The sequence below is a fragment of the Cherax quadricarinatus genome, unplaced genomic scaffold (assembly GCF_038502225.1).
Source record: "Cherax quadricarinatus isolate ZL_2023a unplaced genomic scaffold, ASM3850222v1 Contig183, whole genome shotgun sequence".
Taxonomy (NCBI): domain Eukaryota; kingdom Metazoa; phylum Arthropoda; class Malacostraca; order Decapoda; family Parastacidae; genus Cherax; species Cherax quadricarinatus.
Genome location: NW_027195209.1, coordinates 201,681 through 220,786, shown reverse-complemented (window position 1 = coordinate 220,786; position 19,106 = coordinate 201,681). Strand labels below are relative to the sequence as shown.

The window sequence follows — 19,106 nt, the reverse complement described above, 5'->3', positions numbered from 1 at the left end:
ATTTATGCTTTTCAAGGTGGCTACGAACTGCCTCGGCAATTATTGATTCCATAAATTTTCCCACTATGGAGGTTAGGCTTATTGGTCTACACTTCGAAGCTAAGGACCTGTCACCTGCTTTAAAAATAGGTATCACATTTGCCATTTTTCACTTATCTGGCACCATGCCAGTTTGTAGTGATATGTTGAAAAGTTTAGCCAAAGGTTTGCTAAGCTCCTCTTTACATTCCTTTAGAACCCTTGCATACAGTTCATCAGGGCCTGGGGATTTGTTAGGTTTTAATTTATCTATTTGCCTAAGGACCATGTCACTTGTGACCCTAATGGTGCACAGTTTATTATCGTCCTGTTCTACATAATTTATCATTTCTGGAATATCGCTGGTATCCTCCTGTGTAAAAACTGAGAGGAAGTATGTGTTAAAAATTCTACACATTTCCTTATTACTGTCAGTGAGCTGACCCGAGGAACTTTTGAGTGGGCCTATTTTGTCCCTGATCTTACTTCTGTATACCTGAAAGAATCCTTTTGGGTTAGTCTTCGATTCTCTTGCAACTTTAACCTCATAATCTCTTTTTGCTTTTCTAATTCCCTTTTTTATTTCTCTCTTTAACTGAATATATCGATTTCTTAATTGCCCCTCTCCTCTTTTGATTTGCCTATATATGCCTCTCTTTTGACCAATCAGATATTTTAATCTATTGTTCATCTATTTAGGATCATTTTTGTTTGATCTGATTTCCCTATTTGGAACATAATTTGACTGAGCAGCTAGAACTATGCCCTGGAAAGCATCATATCGACAACCATCACCACCTACCTGACCCTTAGTCAGGTCATTCCAGTTCAGCCCACCTAAGTAATTTTTCAGTCTTATGAAATCAGCCAAGCGAAAGTCAGGGACGGAGACTTGATTGCCATTATTAGGGGAATTCCATGATATATTAAAACTGAGTGATTTGTGATCACTTTCCCCAAGCTCATCATTAACCTCAAGATTATTAATTAGTGTTTCCCTACTGGCAAGAACCAAGTCAAGGAGGTTATTTCCCCTAGTTGGCTCTGTCACAAACTGTTTTAAAAAACAATCCTGGATCGTATCAAGAAAGTCACCTGATTCTAAATTTCCTGTCAAATTGCACCAGTCAATCTGTCTATAGTTGAAATCTCCCATTAGCACATTTTCGTATGTAGATGCCTTACGAATTTCGTCCCATAGAAGTTTACTGCACTCCCTATCAAGATTTGGGGCCCTGTATATCACACGGTCACTTTTTTTTATAAATTCCCATATATAATTAAGGATATCTATATATAATATACTATATACTACATATATACTAAACTATACTAAAACGTAGAACAGTATAGTATGCTATACTATATAAATACTATTCGATGCACTATACTTTCAATCATATTTTTTCAGAATTTCATTATTATATATACTTAACTATTTCCATATCTCCCCATCATTGCCTGTGCAATATAATTGAGTTCTAACATCTGTGTGAGACAGTGTAAATATGTGCATGGAAATGTGTGCACCTGAGTGGCATAAGTGTTAGAATATAAGATAATGAGCGTAAACGTGAGAATTAGAGTTTACATGCATCGTAGAGTGTGACGAAAGTATTATGTATCTTCAAGTTTGTGTGCGTGTGTGTGTGTGTGTGTGTGCGTGTGCCTGTGTGTGTATGTGTGCGCGCTTGTGTGTGTGTGTGTGTGTGTGCGTGTGTGCCTGTGTGTGTGTGTGTGTGTGTGTGTGTGCCTGTGTGTGTGTGCCTGTGTGTGTGTGTGTGTGTGTGTGCCTGTGTGTGTGCGTGTGTGTGTGTGGCTGTGTGTGTGTGTGTGTGTGTGTGTGTGTGTGTGTGTGTGTGTGTGTGTGTGTGTGTGCCTCTGTGTGTGTGTATGTGTATGTGTGCCTCTGTGTGTGTGTGTGTGTGTGTGTCCGTTCATGCAAAGTTACATAAATGTGCTTATTTGTAGACATATGGACAAATTATAACACTTATAAGTAGTATATATTGGTCGATCTAGGAACACTGCCGGATAATGACCATGGAAAATGCGATAATGATGGGGTTTGCATGACAGGGTAATTGTTTAATATGATTAATCATGGCCCAAGGGGATAGAGAGACTTATTCCTATGCATTAATAAGTAGGTACATAAAGTAGAACAAAGGATTCGGGTGTGCAGGTGGCAGATTCCGGGATAATGAGTGTGGAAAAGAATGTGATAATGGGTGGTCTGCATAAGCACAGGTGCTGTCAGGGGGTACAAGTTTAATATGTTTAATCATCCCCCAGGGGATAGAGAGATTTATTTCTGTGTAATTACTAAGTATAGGAAGGTAGGTAATGATCACTTCTGACACCCCAAACTCAATCACTCTGATAGATGGGAGAGGCAGTACAAAAAAGGATTCAGGTGTGCAGGTGGGCAGATTCCCAGGATAATGAGTGTGGAAAAAGAATGTGATAATGGGTTGGTCTTCATAAGCACAGGTGCTGTCAGGGGTACAAGATTTAATATGTTTAAACATCCCCCAAGGGGATAGAGAGAGAGAGAGGCTTATTTCTGTGTAATTACTAATTATAAGAAGGTAGGGTAATGATCACTTTTGACTCCCCAAACTCAATCACTCTGATAGATGGGAGAGACAGTACAAAGGATTCAGGTGACTGGGTACAAGCTTACCATCTCCGAGGGAGTCCCCCCCCCCTTTCCCGGGCCTGCGACTCACTGACGCGACTGTTGCTACTTCACAACAACACTGCTGGGTTTAAAGAACGCGGTAATGGATGGCTAGCTGGTCCCCCGAGGGAGTGTTGCTCGCCCGTCCGTACCTCAGCAAAAAAAAAAAAAAAAGGTTCTTCCGGGTACTACGGTAGTGTTTATTCTTGCCAGCTGCTAGATCTTTCCAGGTGGGGGAGGCTTAAAGCAGTGAGAGAGGCCATCTAGGGAAGACCTTTGTGCTGATAGAGCTCTTATAGGAACTTTGACATATACATTTTCCTCTCAGATGGGGAGAGGCTTAAGTGGTGCGATATTGTTTATATATATATATATATATGTTTAGACTAGAGAAGATAGTAATATATAGTTATATGTAAATAAAAATCAGAGTTTGTCAATATTTTTATTAATTCACATACAAAAGGGCAAAAGCTGTGCAAAGTTTTTTAGCGCGAGCAAAGGGGCGAAACTGTGCGAGTTTTACTGGTTAGACTGAATGACTGCGCTCCTCCTGTTCACTTTCTGTAAGATTGATAACCTCCCGCTCGAAAATGATTTCCTTTTCAGGTACATCATCATCATCTGCCGTCTTTACCCCTTCTGCCGGCTTTACCCCTTCTGCTGGCTTTACTGCGTCTCCAGCATTTACTCTCACGTCGGGGGTTTTCCCTTCCTTCTCCGACTGACCGTCAGGGTGCGCTTCAAGGTCGCCAGTTTGTTCAGCACCTGCTGCGGCAGTGACCTCAACAGAGTCATCAGATTGAGCAGTGAGCGTAGAGAGGTCCACAACGAGGTCATCAGACTGACATGAGGGAAGGCTCTGCGTTTCATCGTTGTCGAGATCTGGTTCTTTCTTCATAGGCTCCTCTATATCAGATGAACTGATCCCATCTTCCACAGGCTGTAAGTCATAAAGAGAACATATTTATCACTTTCAAATAAAGGAGTGGGACTCGTCTCTAATCTACCAAAGGAGGGAACATAGAAAAGACATACCCTTTCCTGAGGAAGCCTATGTTTGCGTTTCCTGCTATCATCACAATGACACCGCTTTAGGAGTTTGAAGCCGGTGTGTTCCTTCCCTTCCAATCTACCAGCCGATAAAATCAAAACTTTACAAATTCTGACTGGCCCAGTGAAAACTGTTGAAGAAAAAAAAGGAGACTCAACTTTAAAATTATTATAAGTCTCTTGCGCTCGTTTTGTTTCGTTAATATTCAAAGAGAAGTATCCAATCTACCAGCCGATAAAATCAAAAACTTTACAAATTCTGACTGGTGCTGTGAAAACTGTTGAAAAAAGAGACTCAACTTTAAAAATTATTATAAGTCTCTTGCTCTCGTTTGTTTCGTTAATATTCAAAGAGAAGTTTTTAGCAAAATAAAATGTCTCGCTTACCAGAATCGAGAATGCCTGCTTCCTTCGCCATGATGAGAGTAAAAGGCTATGGAGAGGTCAGCCTCTATCTTTTGCGGGAAGACAGCTTCAGCGGGCTCTTATATACAACTCAGAGAGGGCCTTACCAGCCAGGAGGGGTATTTGGGGGATACTCTCGTCAGAGGTGACCTTCCTCACAGAGGGAAGCACAAAGATAACCTTGTCTACTTAGGCAAAATGTTTTTTCACAAGGAGGTAACATTTTAAAATTCTCTCTAGCATATGCTATCACTAATCTGTCATTGATAAAAAGCGATTTTTCCGAGAAATTTTTTTTAAAAAAATATAAAGCTCTTTCTAATCCCACAAGGCTTGCTTTATGAATAAACATCATAACATATAGACCGCAAGTGAGTGAAAAATCACTTTGTGTTCTGTCGGATAAACGATATAAATATTTAATTTTATTTAGTTTAAAAAATTTTTTTAAATTTATGCCATAATTCTCTGGTTTTTTCCCGTAACTGTCAAAGAAGAAGGATAGACTATTTTTCTTGTCCAAGAGAAGAGAAAAAAAATGACCCATTACTTTTGAGCTGTACGAAGGAAGAATATTACTTACAAGCACTATGGGCCTGTCTGAGGGATAGTCATCTAATCTTATTTGCTGTAGAGCGTCTATAGTGAAACAGCCAATATATGTGACTTTATTTCCTAGGGCGGGAATTAAACTATTATTTATTTCTGCGCAATTCATTTTTTATTTATGCTCGCACATCACAATGAACAGATCTATTCTGGTCGATGGATAAAACACCAGTGGTCTGAGCAAATAATAAAACTACCTTATTATGAGGGGCGGGCTTAGAGAACTGTAATTCAATTCTCAAGTTACCAGATTTTTCAATCGGGAGAGCGTCTTCCACTTGGCTGTCGGTTAAATTGAAAATATTGATGGTTCGCCCGGAGGCGAATGATTCATAGAGAATTAAATTTTCTTCCTCAATGCCCAGAGAGTTAATTGCCTCATAATATAATTTACTATAATGATGGGGGAAATCACTGCTTATGCGATAAACTGTATTATTATTAATACATACAGATAAACTGGCTAGATCCCCATGCTCAAAATATAGGCCATTCTCCTTATGTTTTCCCGCATAGGCTGTCATGGGCAAAATTACCATGAAAATTTTAGCGGGAATTACATGACCCCATGGCTGATCTATTAGGAGGCTCGTTTGATTGTGACCTAGTACATAATTTTTACTTAGAGTGCGATTAAAAGTATATATTATCGGCTTTGCGTCTAAGGCTAGAGACTTGTTCAAGGCCATATAAGCTGATGTATATGGGTATACTCTATTAAGCCAAAGTTTAGCGTAATTAATATGGAGCTGGTATGTGCTGGCTTCATCGTCTGTTTTCAGAGTCCACGCTTGAGGGGATAATTCCAGCCTAATTTTTAAATCGATATTGTCAAGCAGATATTGGTCCAGAGTGGATATGTCCAGAGCCAAGGGAAAACACAGAGTTATGCCCTGTTCTTTATCATTCTTTGTCAGTATCTGTGGTTCTTTTGCCGATGAGCGGGCGAAATAGGCTGTATCGAACAATTTAGTTATACCTTCTCCTCCTTTAAAGTCGGGCAAGAGATACCCCAGTCGGGCGATACTCGGCAACTGGCTTCGTTTTACTGAGCTGCAGAGTTTAATGAATGACCAGTAATTAAAACTAGAATTTGATTCCGTTATTTGCTCGCCCAGGAAACACTGGACACTTTTAAATAACGTGTTGGAAAATCCATTGATGAGTGCAATGTTGCTTGTTTCCCCTAGTGGACTTTGCCCATCGGCCTCTGTTAGAGTCACTCTAAATTCTATAACTATTTTGCCTAAATCTAGAAATGCTCCGGGAACTCCAGGAATTCTAAATTCTAGAAAATTATCTTTTAGTTTTTGAGAGAGAGGAAGGTTTACTGGTAGAGTATCAAAACTCTGAGTGCGAGCTATGGAACTCTCAACTTGTCTCAGTCTATGCGGTCGTGGGAATTGATTAATGACGCTGGAAGAATAATCATTTAACGGGACTTTGAGTCCACTGTTTTCAGCCCCGACACCCGCCATGGCTAATAAGCGACTGTTTATACGAGAGAGAATACATCCGTTTTATAAGCAACTCGGCTTCGTCGGCGTTTATTTATCTTGCATTTATTATTTACCCGTCGCTTAGTCACCCTGCTTACTCGGCCACCCGTAATAACCTTCTTTGCGACACCTTTTAAAGCATCTATCCCGTGAGATTTAAGAGCAGCTTTCATGTCTGTTTTTCCAGACTGATAATCATCGAGCATTTTAGTTCCAAATTCTACTGCACTTGGCGCAGCCACTCTGAAAAGAAAAGGTAAAGCTCTTTTAGCTAGGCCCGCTAAAGCCGAAAAAAATCCCCCACCTCGGACTCTGTATGGTGCGTGAAAAGTTTGTATATCTCTCAGGCCACCCCCCACCTGGGAGGGTTTTAGGGAGAATAAACTCCGAAATTCCTGCTCAGAGGGCACTTGAAAGGGTACACGCATGTTTGGCGGTTAGAGAAACAATAACCATTTTTACGCAGAGTTGGTTCTATTTATCGGTCTTACATGTAACACTACGGTAGTGGAATGACCGCTTTCAAAAGACAGATTACGACCAAACTGATCTGTCATTTTGATAGCTATTTTATCTAATTTAGTTACGCATAGAGGTTTGTGCATCATAGGATGAGCACCTTTTGAATAACTCTCCTGAAAGGCGAAAGCATCCAGAATATTGACTAACTGACTACCGTATAATTGCGGTTCCACAATATCACTATATATTAAAACATAATCAACTCCGGCAGTGGGATCAGGCTTGAATGGGGCAATCTGCTTGGGGAAGGAGGTCCCCTCGGGCGCGTCACTACGAAATAAATAATATTTTTCAGCGCTGCTAAGCCCAAGCACCCGAGCTATTCTCGGTTTAAATTGAGCTTTAAATGAAGTGGCAGCATTGTTTTTTCCCGTAAAGGTTCGCGATCTCGTCGAAACTAAAACCCTCCCAATTCCGGCATCATAATTGAGTATTTTCCCTTTCGGGAAATGTGCCGAATAATTATCTCTAAAGGCTTTTTTTAAATCTGCTGTTAGCTGTCGATTAATTTCTTCAATAATATGGCTGGCATCTGTCGATAACACATCATTTTTTGGTAGAAAGTGATGGACTATTTCTTCTGTACTTATTCCTGTTTCAGTAATGTGATTTTGTATAATGTCAATACCGCATTCGGCATCGTCTCTTGTTAGAACATTGAATTTTTTGGGATACAAAACATTAAGCAATGCTATTTCGTAGTTCAAGGATGGATTTAAAGGCGTTGCAGTAATTATATTTTGAAAGGCCGAAGCTGTATTGTCGAAAATGTCAATATTTTCTAAACTGCTCAAATAGATATATTTCCCCGGACCCCCTCTGTCCATGTTGAGGGACAGAGACAGTATGAGGCAAATACAAAATATAGACCATTATATATATTTTTTAAAGGCTTAAAAAACTTTAGTTTGAAGAGTTTACATTTTTATTTTTTTATTAGTTACAGCATTTAGGAATAAAATATCCACATCATCGTGCTGTCGTTTGCGTTTTCCGCGTGAAGTGACCTCGACTCCATCAGGCATGTCCATTTCACGCATGCCACTGTCTCGTTTAGTTCCAATCCCACCGGCTGGTCCGACGTCTGCACCGCCGCCGCCGCTGCTGCAGCTGCTGCTGTTGCCGCTGCCGCCACCGGCACTGCTGCCACCGCTGATGCTGCCAGTGCCTTGCTTCTCCACAGACAGCTGTAGTATTTCCCGTTCTAGAGCTTCGGGGGAGGCGCCGCGTTCAATTTCCACCTCATCTAGGATGATTTTAGGTACTGCCAAGTATGGGCTCACTGACGGTACGAGCAAGCATGTCTGAATTTCCCGTTTCAGTAATATGTCTTGAAATATGTTAATGAGAGGGAGATATTCAGTGTGCCATTCATCGGCCTGTTTTCTGCTCATGCCAATGTACTGGGGTAAAATTACCCGTTTGATGTTGCCATTGGCTATCACTGCCCGACCCAGGGACACCAGACATAATTTAAACCAAATTCGTCGATTCTGTTGCGTGTCCTTGCTCAAACCGCGTACATAATGCGTGTCGAGACTACGCTCTAATTGCTGTTGCGCAATTTCATTCTTTTCAAGACAAGGACCCGCTGAGAACTGACATATTAGTGCTGCAAGGTGGGGTCTTAAAAAATCCTCTGGCCTGTCATCAAGGGTGTTGGTGCATGGTGGGGGTGATTTTAGGACAATTTCCCCGGGTGTGCCCCGATCTGCGGCTATGGCACGGTTCACCAGGATTAGCGATTTTCGCTCAATTTTGGAAAAAGGATATTTTTCCCAGAGTGAAAGAGCCGGCTCGTAGGGGCGAGCAGAAGTAGCGTTGTGGGGATACACGATACAATCCCCATATTCCAGGAATTCTTCACCCGTTATTCCCCCGACAATTACTGGAAATTTATATTCCATTCTCGTCAACAGTTGGGTTCCTTAGAGTCCTCGCTGAGGGAGTGAGACGGATAATGTTTATCGGCACGTCGGCGGCAGGGTTTAAATACCGCGCTGCAGTAGCCTCCCACTCCTGCGGGTGGGTTTGGTAGGGGTTTGGGGGACCTCTCTAGGTCGACATTCGCCTAAGGTGCTTATACAAGCTTTGGGCCCCTTCAAAAGCTTCTATCATATCCCGGAAATCATGCGTAGCATATTCTAAGCGTCTGATTTCAGCCGTCAGTTCTTTCTGATTAAAATTGTCATATAATTTTTCAATTTCATCAAAAGTCTTAGTAAATCTGGTCATGGGGCAATTGACTTTGAAGGATTCGTAGGTTTGCCATAAACTTTGTATCACACGAGCTTTGTAACACACTTGCTGATAAATCTTTCGTCTTGACGTTAATTGATGTAATAATATCGACAAACTGGGGTCCTTTTCTCCTTCTTCATTCAACGGGAGATTAATTCTCTCGGGATAATCAACTGATGGCTGGTCCATTTTTTTTTTTTTTTATGAATAGCACTTCGAGAAGGAACTTCTTGTCTCTATCCTGACCCGGTATTTACTAAAGCGGGCAAAGCTCTTCTCTCGACTTTATGAAAGCTTAAATTTCAATAGGCTAGCCAGAGCGGCTTTTTTTCCGCGGTCTTTTTAACATAAAAACCGCCTAATAATTGTTTTCTCGCCTTGTGATTTTTTATAAATCTTGGCTCTAATCTAATAAGGCTCACTAATTCCCCTACAACGGGCAAAAGTTTTTTATCGATGTACGCTCGACTGCTTGTCAAAGATTTAATGATTTGTAAGATGTTTAAATTATGGTATGGAGGGAATAAAATACCTCTCTTATCCCACCGAATGAAAGAATTATTATTGAATAGATTTAGCATAGATTTCGCGTATGGCAATTCTTCTCTCGTGAAATACAGATCAATTATTTCATTTAAATTTGGGGAAGAGTCCTCAGGCGAGAGAGAAAGACTGTTGTTTTTTCTTGATATTAAAGATAAAAGTATTTCCGGCGGGAGTTTATTATTATTGGCTATTATTTTCTGTTTCGGATTTTTTTTTTTTTTACTCTTAGACTCCTCGCGGCAACTACCGCGGGCGCGCCCGCCACCGCAGCCGCCGCAGCCGCCGCCACTGCCGCCACTGCCGCCACTACCGCGGGCGGCATTACAGCGAGCGAGCTTATTTTTTTTTTTTTTTTATGGGGGACTCGCCAGTCTCAACAAAGAGCTCGGGTGGGTGCCCGCTCGTGGGAGGTGGTAGCTCGAAGCGGTAATTACCCTTATGAGGGCGAGTTGCTATGCTGGGGCAGGAGCTGACCTTCTCATCCTTGCTTTGGGGTGGTTTCACTTTCACTCTCGAGAGGCTGGAAGATTCCTTCCTACGCGCCATAGTGGTGGTTGCAGTGCTTCTGCGAAGGCGGGGAAAAGGAGATTCGCGCTTAGGAGTGGGTAAGATATTTGTTCCATTTTTAAAAATATATTTTTCGGCGGTTAGCCGAGGGATGAGACAAAATTCCTTTACCACCATTTCGATTATTTTTTACTTTATAAAACTACTAATCAGCGAGATGACCAGAGGTAAGAGTGTAGTTAAGATGGCTCCTCCACGCTTCGAAAGAAGAATATTTTTTTTTTTATAAAGTGGAGTTCGTTTACGGGCAACGGTGAGAATGTCTCCTCTAAACTTCTTTAATTTGCTCAAAATAGTCGGTTCTACTGTTAGATTTTTCTTAAGAAAATTAGTAAATATCTCAGATATGCAATTAATTTCTTTTTTTTTTAATTCCTTAATAATACGATTGCGAGCTTTAGCTGGAAGTTTGTTTAATAAAATTAATAAGTCTCTGTGTTGCACTGCTAGGGGCTTACCCCTGTCTGACATTTTGCATGTCCTTCTCGTGCACCCAGCTATCTGCACTTCGGGGATAACCCACCCAGCTTACCAGATATTCTCTACTGCCGTCAGTTTTTCTTCTCCGTCTCAATATTTTAATGGGAAAAAATTCAGGTAGAGATGTTTCTATTAATTCCTGAGCGTAAAATTGCCCGAGTATTTTTTCCCCGCTCAGGTCGATAAGAGAATATGTGGGGATTACTTGCGAATTATCAACCGATTGGATTTTAAAAATTTCTTCGGTGTTTTGAGGCCAATAACTCTTGTGAAATATCCCCCGGTGGCTAGTTATCCGCACATGCGCTCCAGGAGTCAGTCGTGGACTAGTACGAGGCTGATGAGGACGGGCATTTAAATACATTAGCCCAAACTGCCGACGAATGTCTCGAGGAAGACTCAGAGAATGCACTTGTTGTGGAGTTTGACCTTTCTTGAGAGAGGAGTGAGGAGTTGAGTTGTAAGTTTCTACTATGGCTGGTAATACCTCTATATATTTTAAAGAATTTGTTAAAGTCATATAGCGGTAGATTCTATGCTTAAGCGTGCGAATAGCCCGTTCCGCTATTGCAGCCTTAGTGTCCGAGAAGGTACTGTATAATTTAATATTTTTTTTTTTTAGGTAATTCAGAAGAGGACGGTTATAAAACTCGGTCCCTCTGTCTGTGTGTAATCTCGAAATTCCACGGAAGGTGGGGCTTTCTATAATATTTCGTAAGGCTGACAAGACGCTTTTTGAGTTTTTTCTGACTAGTCCTACCGCCTTCATTAACCTTGAAAAGACATCTATGCATAACAAAATATATTTAATGCCACCATTGTGGGAATGTAATAAAGTCATGTCTGCCAAGTCGCAGGTGAGTATAATGCGAGGGGCAGCGGCTATGATTTTCCGTCTGGGAAATCGCAGAGGCTGCAATTTATGCAAAGTATAGGCCCTCTGAGAAGAGAGATAATCTACTACGTCTTTATAAGTAATAGAGGCGTTTTTCTCCCTAGCTGCTCTAAAAAGTTTGTTAACATTCCCAGTAAAGCCCCCGGGGCTATTGACGTCTCTATATACTTTTTCTAGAATTTTCTTTTTATGTGAATTTAAGGCCATTTTTGTTTTTACCAGCGGTATACAGTTTCACAGTTGCCCTCTCCGGTAATGAAGCTTCGTAATTGAATTTCCTCTGGAGCGGTTAAATCAACCAGAAGATAGCCGTATTTATCCGCAGTGACGTGACGATATATCTCAACAAATTTCGGGGCTAGATTTTTTCCATAAATTTGTCGCCCGAGACATTCCAACTGAGACAGATCTCGTTGTCTTAATAAAATATATTGACTACAATTAAGCGTGATCGTGCGAGCGTATTTTCCTTGTGGAAATAAATTTTGAGATATGAGAATTACGGATATTTGCTCGTGTCTTCCTCTAGTAAAAATATTAGCTATAATATCACTCTTAACTGCTTCATTAAAAAGGTCATCAATTATATACAGAGAGCTATTGTCTGTCTCAAGGGGATTTTGGTAATCCGCCGGGTTAATGAGACCTTTCACTAAAATGATTTTCTCACTAAGAGAGGTGATTTGTTTCAAAGGGTGAGTTTTATCATCCAGACTGGAAATGATTATTCTCGCGAAAGAACCGGCATATTTTTTACATAAACGCTCCACTAGACTGCTCTTGCCTGCTCCGCTAAAACCAGCGACAAGTATTCTTGCAGGCTCTCTGAAAATATTCAACTCTTCCTCTGTAAAGGTACAGACCTTGTCCATCTTCCCATCTCAAATGAGCCTTTTTGTGGAAGAATCATCTTATATATAAACATTTCTTTTTAGTTCAAAGCAGAGGGGAGGGAGGGGGGAGTTTATCCCGGAGATGAAGATAACAATGGCGGCATGGCCTTCTCCCGCCAGAAGACCATAGAAAAAAAGCCCGACCGACAGTGAAGGTCGTCTGGATATTACGCAGTTTCACTACCTTCCCTACGCCAGGTGGTGGTGGGTCGAATGGAGGTCACAGACAAAGAGAAGCAGGCTCCGCCACTTTCTGCCGGCAGATGCCTATTTATTTTTATTTGGGGGAAAAATATATTATTATTATTATTATTATTTTTAAGAATATTTAGTTTTGGCGATGGACAAAATCTATAAATTAATTAAACTTTCCCTCGCCTCGGCTTTATACAAATGGGAAATTCACATGACTATGGCAATTTACGTAATCCTCCCTACTTGCCCGGTCTAAATTCTTATTTTTTCGTTCGGGAAAAGAGTTCTTCCCAGATTTTATCCCTCTTACTTTATTGACAATAAGAAATCTTTTCTAGATTATATTTATAATATATAGACTTGCAGGGATTTTTGTTTAAAAGATTCTCGTGAAAATAGAGAGAGACTGATGTGAAAAACTGTACCTCTACTTTGGGGAAAATTAAGTGTCTTATGAGCACGCTATCCTAAAAGCGTGCTATAAATACGCTCACCTTTTCGTCTAGGGCGAAAGGTGCTCTTCCCGCTCACTCAAGAAAGTTACCAGCTTAGATTAGAGCAGGTAAAAACTTCTCTATCTATGGGAGATTAAAATATTATCTATAATTTAAATAATTTATGGAATATGAGAGTGAGAGAGTGTATTTACAGATATGACTCGTCACCCAGCTCGCAGATGCCACCTATGCGGGCGATTATACCCTCAGGATGCAGCTCACCACACATTCCCCTGTAGTTTCTGCGGGCTATCAGTGTGTGTAGCGAATGTCACAGCTCATCGCAGGAGATGCGTGACAGGTGAGATTACCAGGTTATTGCTCTGAATTGATGTTTTCTTAAAACTGTTATTTTCAGATAATGAAATAAGTCTTTGAGCTAATAATAATTTTTTCCAACAGTTGGGGCGGGGCAATACTCCAAGCAGATGATCCGGGGGGCGGGGCAGGAAGAAAGAGGTCAGCGCTCTTTTCTTAATCAATTATTTTTATTAACAGTCAAACATTTTTAAGATATGTTTATAAAGTATCTCACTAACAAGAATAAAAATCATTTTGAGAACCGCATATATTCCATAGATTGCTTAGCTTCTCCCAGTTTTATACTTTAACAGTAACATTTTTTTAAAAGATTGCTCGAGTTATAATTAGTCTAGTATGGCTCTAAAACAAAATAATAATAAATAACTTTCTCTAATTATATTATGCAGATCAGTCTGTGTCCCCCGATGAATCTTCGACCGTAACACACCCACAAGAGCAAGTTGAGCCGATTGCCGGTCCCAGTGGATGGAGACCAGCCGCCACAAGTGACAGCTCCTCTTCCAAGGATCATTACTACTCTTTCTTGGGTTCCCCCTCTTCTGCTAATCGAAGGTTCACTTCAGGTAAAAAAAATTTTTGTTCAGATGAGGAAGAGAGTGAAATGGGAGACGATTCCATTTCAGAGGAACCACACATTACGAGTCGGTCGGAATGTTTTCAAGGTCACTTCTGTCGAATAAAATATTCAATTCCTGCCTCTCATAAACACGACCCCATATTATTTCTTCAGTCCTTCGCAACAACATTTATGCGGCACATATTACAGTTTTTCACTGTTCTATCAGGACGAGCACTTTATGAAAATGCTCTTAGGATTTATGCCGAACTGAGCCTTATTTTGCGCAGACAGTCGCTACTGGGAGAGGATGACAGTCGTGAGCATTATATAACTTTTCCCGCGCAACTAGTTACACGAGATGATATATCTCGGCTCTTACGGTCATGGAGGGAGTACCTTAGCACGCGATTAGAAACTGAAATTTCATCGGGCGAGGGATCAGGCTTCATACTAGATTATATAAAGGGTTTTCATATTGTAATATGCAAGAATGGAGTGCGTGGATACCTAGGAGACTATATAGAATATCCCACATCTTTACGAGGGAAAAATCAGATATTTAACCCGAGAGGAGTAAAAAATAGCTGTTTTATTCAATGTCTGGCGGCCTTTTTCTGTCGTAGACTTGGCTGGGGCTGGTATAAAATCAGACGATATTTATCTAGATGTGATAGCCTTCAGAAATTTGTCAATTACTCGCGAGTGACTCTCCCTGTCCAGTGGAGTGACATCCACAAACTCGAGTCTGACAACAAAATATCAATATTTATTTATTGCTTAACTTCTCATGAAGGGACCTATCATGCTACTTTATGTCGTAGGGGTAGTAATAAATATTCACTGGTAGTGGCCCTGTTATTGTTGGGAAAGACTCATGTAGCTTTAATCAAACACTTCCAGAAATATATGAGAATTTTCTCCAGAAAACATTCACGCAATAAGCACTTTTGCTTGAATTGTTTAAGTGAATATAGTGACATTTGCAACTTAAAAACTCATTTCAGTTCATGCGACAACCAACAAAAGTTGATTTTTCCCCCAGCTGGAAGCGTTTGCAAATTCAAAAATACTCACAAGGGCTACTTGCCCTCTCATACTGCCTTTGTGGATTTAGAAGCCTATCTCGATAATCGTAAGCCAGAGGGGGTAATAACAGCTAGACACGTAGCAATAGCTTATGGCTATATAGTGATAGACAGAAATAGCACTATAATAGATAGATATGTCCATCGGGGGGTACAGTGTATTGATCATATGTATGATAGACTTTCGTCTTTATGGGATTGGATAAAGATGAACACTCCCTGTTATCCACTTCATATGACCAGGGAGCAGCATATACATTTTGCCATACAGAAGAAGTGCAACTTCTGTCATCAGGACTTTACTCTTACCAAACCAAAGGTGAGGCATCATGACCATCTAATGCCTAAGGCTAATTATTTAGGAGCACTCTGCAATAATTGCAATTTAAGGCAGAAAAATTCAGGTAAATATTTGCCTGTTATTATTCATAACCTATCATATGATATGGCTTTGATAATTAAAGAACTAAGTGTTAAAGCCCCAATCAATGTTTTAATGAAACAGGGATATAAATTTCTAAAGGTAGAAATAGGAGCACTACGTTTCCTGGATAGTCTAGCCTTCTTGTCCGCTGGTTTGGCTAGTTTGGCTCAGGCGCACATAGCTTCAAAATCACCCTTGAAATTCACAGAGGCGATGATAAGTCATCTACCCCCCGAAAGTTGGGGATGCTTATTAACCGGCAAACAAGTGTTTCCTTATGAATATTGCAGCTCCCCAGAAAGGCTCGAAGAGAAGACTTTACCCCCAAAAAGAGCTTTCTACAGTTCTCTGTCTAAGAAGCATATTAGCCAAGAAGAATTCGATCATGCTCATCTGGTTTGGGAGAAAACAGCTTGTCAAACTCTAGGAGACTATCTCCTAGTATATCTCAGCTGTGATGTAGGACTTCTGGCTGACATATTCTCCTTGCATAGGAGATTATTATACAACATCTATAATCTAGATGTTGTTCACTATGTTTCTCTCCCCGGCTTTGCCTATGATGCCTTCTTAAAAACCAGTGGAGTGGAATTAGAATTAATTACTGATCAGGAGCTTTATAACATCATACAGTCTAATATAAGAGGCGGCTTCACTACTGCTGTTAGGACGTTTGCTCAGGCCAATAACCAGTTCATTAATCCCAATTTTGATGAGAAAAACTTAGTAAGTAAATTTTTGCTATACTGGGATTTTAATTCTCTTTATGGTTCTTGCATGACTGAGGCGCTGCCCTACGCAAACATTCGAAAACTCTCACCCGCAGAAATGGCGAGTTTTCTCGCAAATGGCGGTCTTCTCCAGAAGAATCCTCAAGACTCTATAAAAGGTTACTGGCTTCTTATAGACACACTAGGAATAGCCCCAGAATTAGCTCGCTACACGGATGACTTACCACTATGTCTCTATCACAAACAGATAACATTAGATGATCTATCTGAGTACAGCAAACAGCTATTGGCTATCAGTAATCAAAAACTACCCCGTAAAAATACTAAATTAGTGGGGGACCATCTCCCCAAACGAAACTACCTAATATCATTGCCTTTATTGCAGTTGTTCTTGGAGATAGGTCTACAAATTGAGAAAATTCATAGCATATATGAATTCTCACAAGGAAAATATCTGGCGGGCTTTGTTGAAACGAACGTGAGGCAACACAATAGTAGCACTAGTAAAGACTGTCAGCGATTATTTAAATTGTTGACCAATTCTGTATTCGGCAAGACATTGTTTAATCCATCAAAATATGCCAACAAAACGAAGCTCATAACATCAGCGGGAGCATTTTTGCGAGCGGTGAGTAAGCCACTATTTAAGAAAGCCATAAAGCTTTCAGAAAACAAAGTATTGGTTACGACGGGGACGCCAGCCATAAAACTCACTTACCCTAATTACATAGGTTACCAGATACTAGAACTTGCCAAATTTAAGCTGTACCATTTTTGGTATATGATTCTTAAGAAAACATACCAAGACAAAATAAAACTAATCTATTCAGATACCGATAGTGTCATCGCCTGTTTAGAGGGCATCAAAAACCTTACTGATGAGATCGGTAAGGAACCATTGAGGAAATGGATAGACACATCTAATTTCCCCACAGATCATCCTCTCTACAATGACTCAAGGAAGGGATCTCTAGGCTTACTTAAAAGTGAGGTGGGGGACCGCCTTATTTCAGAAATAGTCTGCATTAAACCCAAAATGTATAGCATCCTGCTAGCAGATAATAACAACACTATCGCTGCGAAAGGAGTTCCTCAGTCTGAACAACAATTATTAACTCATAATAACTTTAGAAGAGTGCTGGAAGACGGTTCTAAACATACCTTCCAATATAGTCAAATTAGAAATTTAAAAGGTCAGATGACCACTATCACCACTAGGAAACGAGGTCTTAGCTCATTTGATGATAAGCGCTTTTACTTAGATGCCTATCACTCTGTATCCTATGGTCATCCAGATGCCAGAGAAACAAAGTTTAAATTATTTAAAGATAAAACAGATGACAAAGTGGAGGAAGACGAAGAAGCTAATAGCAGTACTGAAGAAGGGAGTACAGAAGAAGAAGAGGAACTAGAGATGAGAGACAGTTGCAATCTTTGGCGGGGAAGAGAAAAAACCGTAAGAGATTTTTTCCCCAGGGTCAAGCATCGACGCGAGAGAGGTAGATCTTCCGCCACTGCTCGTAGTTTCATGCTCTTAGAAGCTAGCTGTTCTGAGGGAGAGGAGGAATAAAACAATGTAATGTTAACTAATAAATATATTTGCTAAGAGAGACTTTTTTTGTTTTCACCCTTTGAAAAATTAGGTTATTATCCTTTTTCACACAGATGCCCCCGATGTAGCCGGAGAGCGGGCGCAGGGCCTGATAATCACACCCGATGACCTCCAAAGAAGCAGGCCCGCCGCAACACTCCATCAGAGACGCCAGTCACCTGAATCCTTTGTACTGCCTCTCTCTCCCATCTATCAGTGTAATAGAGTTTGGGGAGTCAGAAGTGATCATTACTCTACTTCTGTTCCTACTTAGTAATAAGACTCTCTATCCCCTTGGGGGATGATTAAACATATTAAACTCCTACCCTGTCAGCCCTAAGGTCATACAGACCCCCCATTATCTCATTATTTTTCCATGGTCATTATCCCGGAATCCGGTTCCCTCGGGCGACCGGCTGCCCATCCATTACCGCGTTCTTTAAACCCAGCAGTGTTGTTGTGAAGTAGCAACAGTCGCGTCAGTGAGTCGCAGCCCCGGGAAGGGGGGGGGGACTCCCTCGGAGATGGTAAGCTTGTACCCAGTCACCTGAATCCTTTGTACTGCCTCTCCCATCTATCAGAGTGATTGAGTTTGGGGAGTCAGAAGTGATCATTACCCTACCTTCTTATACTTAGTAATTACACAGAAATAAGCCTCTCTCTCTATCCCCTTGGGGGATGTTTAAACATATTAAATCTTGTACCCCTGACAGCACCTGTGCTTATGAAGACCACCCATTATCACATTCTTTTTCCACACTCATTATCCTGGGAATCTGCCCACCTGCTCACCTGAATCCTTTTTTGTACTGCCTCTCCCATCTATCAGAGTGATTGAGTCTTATATAGCTAAGTAAGTAAAAAAAAAAAGAAATTAACATAAACACGATATGAAACATAAATAGAAGTCCGAGATTTATATCAGTAACCTCAGCTTGGTGGCCGAGTTGGGAGGCAGCTCAGTCTCGTCACCACAAGTCCATCACCCTCACCACCAGTCCATCACCCTCACCACCAGTCCATAACCATCACCACCAGCCCATCACTCACAAGTAAAGTGTGGAAGGGAGTTCATCTGAGGGCCCGCAGATGGATTTCTGGATACATGGAACTAGGGAAAGCAAACACACACACACATACACCACCAGTCCATCACCGTCACCACCAGTCCATCACCCTCACCACCAGCCCATCACCCTCACCACTCCATCACACACCACCAGTCCATCACCCTCACACACACCAGTCCATCACCATCACCACCAGTCCATCACCCTCACCACCAGTCC

The 19,106-nt window shown here is 41.0% G+C and overlaps 1 protein-coding gene across 1 annotated transcript; it reads right to left on the bottom strand.

The window, feature by feature from the left end:
- Positions 1–3,132: 3,132 nt before the first annotated feature.
- LOC138851249 (uncharacterized) lies at positions 3,133–4,278 on the bottom strand. The gene is made up of 3 exons (XM_070080162.1): positions 4,142–4,278; positions 3,740–3,885; positions 3,133–3,644 (listed from the first exon to the last, which is right to left on the bottom strand). Exons 1-3 carry the CDS (start codon positions 4,170–4,172, stop codon positions 3,231–3,233), a joined length of 591 nt encoding a protein of 196 aa, XP_069936263.1. The 5' UTR covers positions 4,173–4,278; the 3' UTR covers positions 3,133–3,230.
- Positions 4,279–19,106: the final 14,828 nt, after the last annotated feature.

Bases quoted from the DNA above. Each gene is read 5' to 3' on its own strand.
- LOC138851249 (XM_070080162.1), bottom strand. From the start codon at position 4,172: ATGGCGAAGGAAGCAGGCATTCTCGATTCTG. The intron at 3,886-4,141 runs GTAAGCGAGACA...TTTCTTCAACAG, and splicing joins AGCAGGCATTCTCGATTCTG to TTTTCACTGGGCCAGTCAGA. The intron at 3,645-3,739 runs GTATGTCTTTTC...TATGACTTACAG, and splicing joins ATAGGCTTCCTCAGGAAAGG to CCTGTGGAAGATGGGATCAG.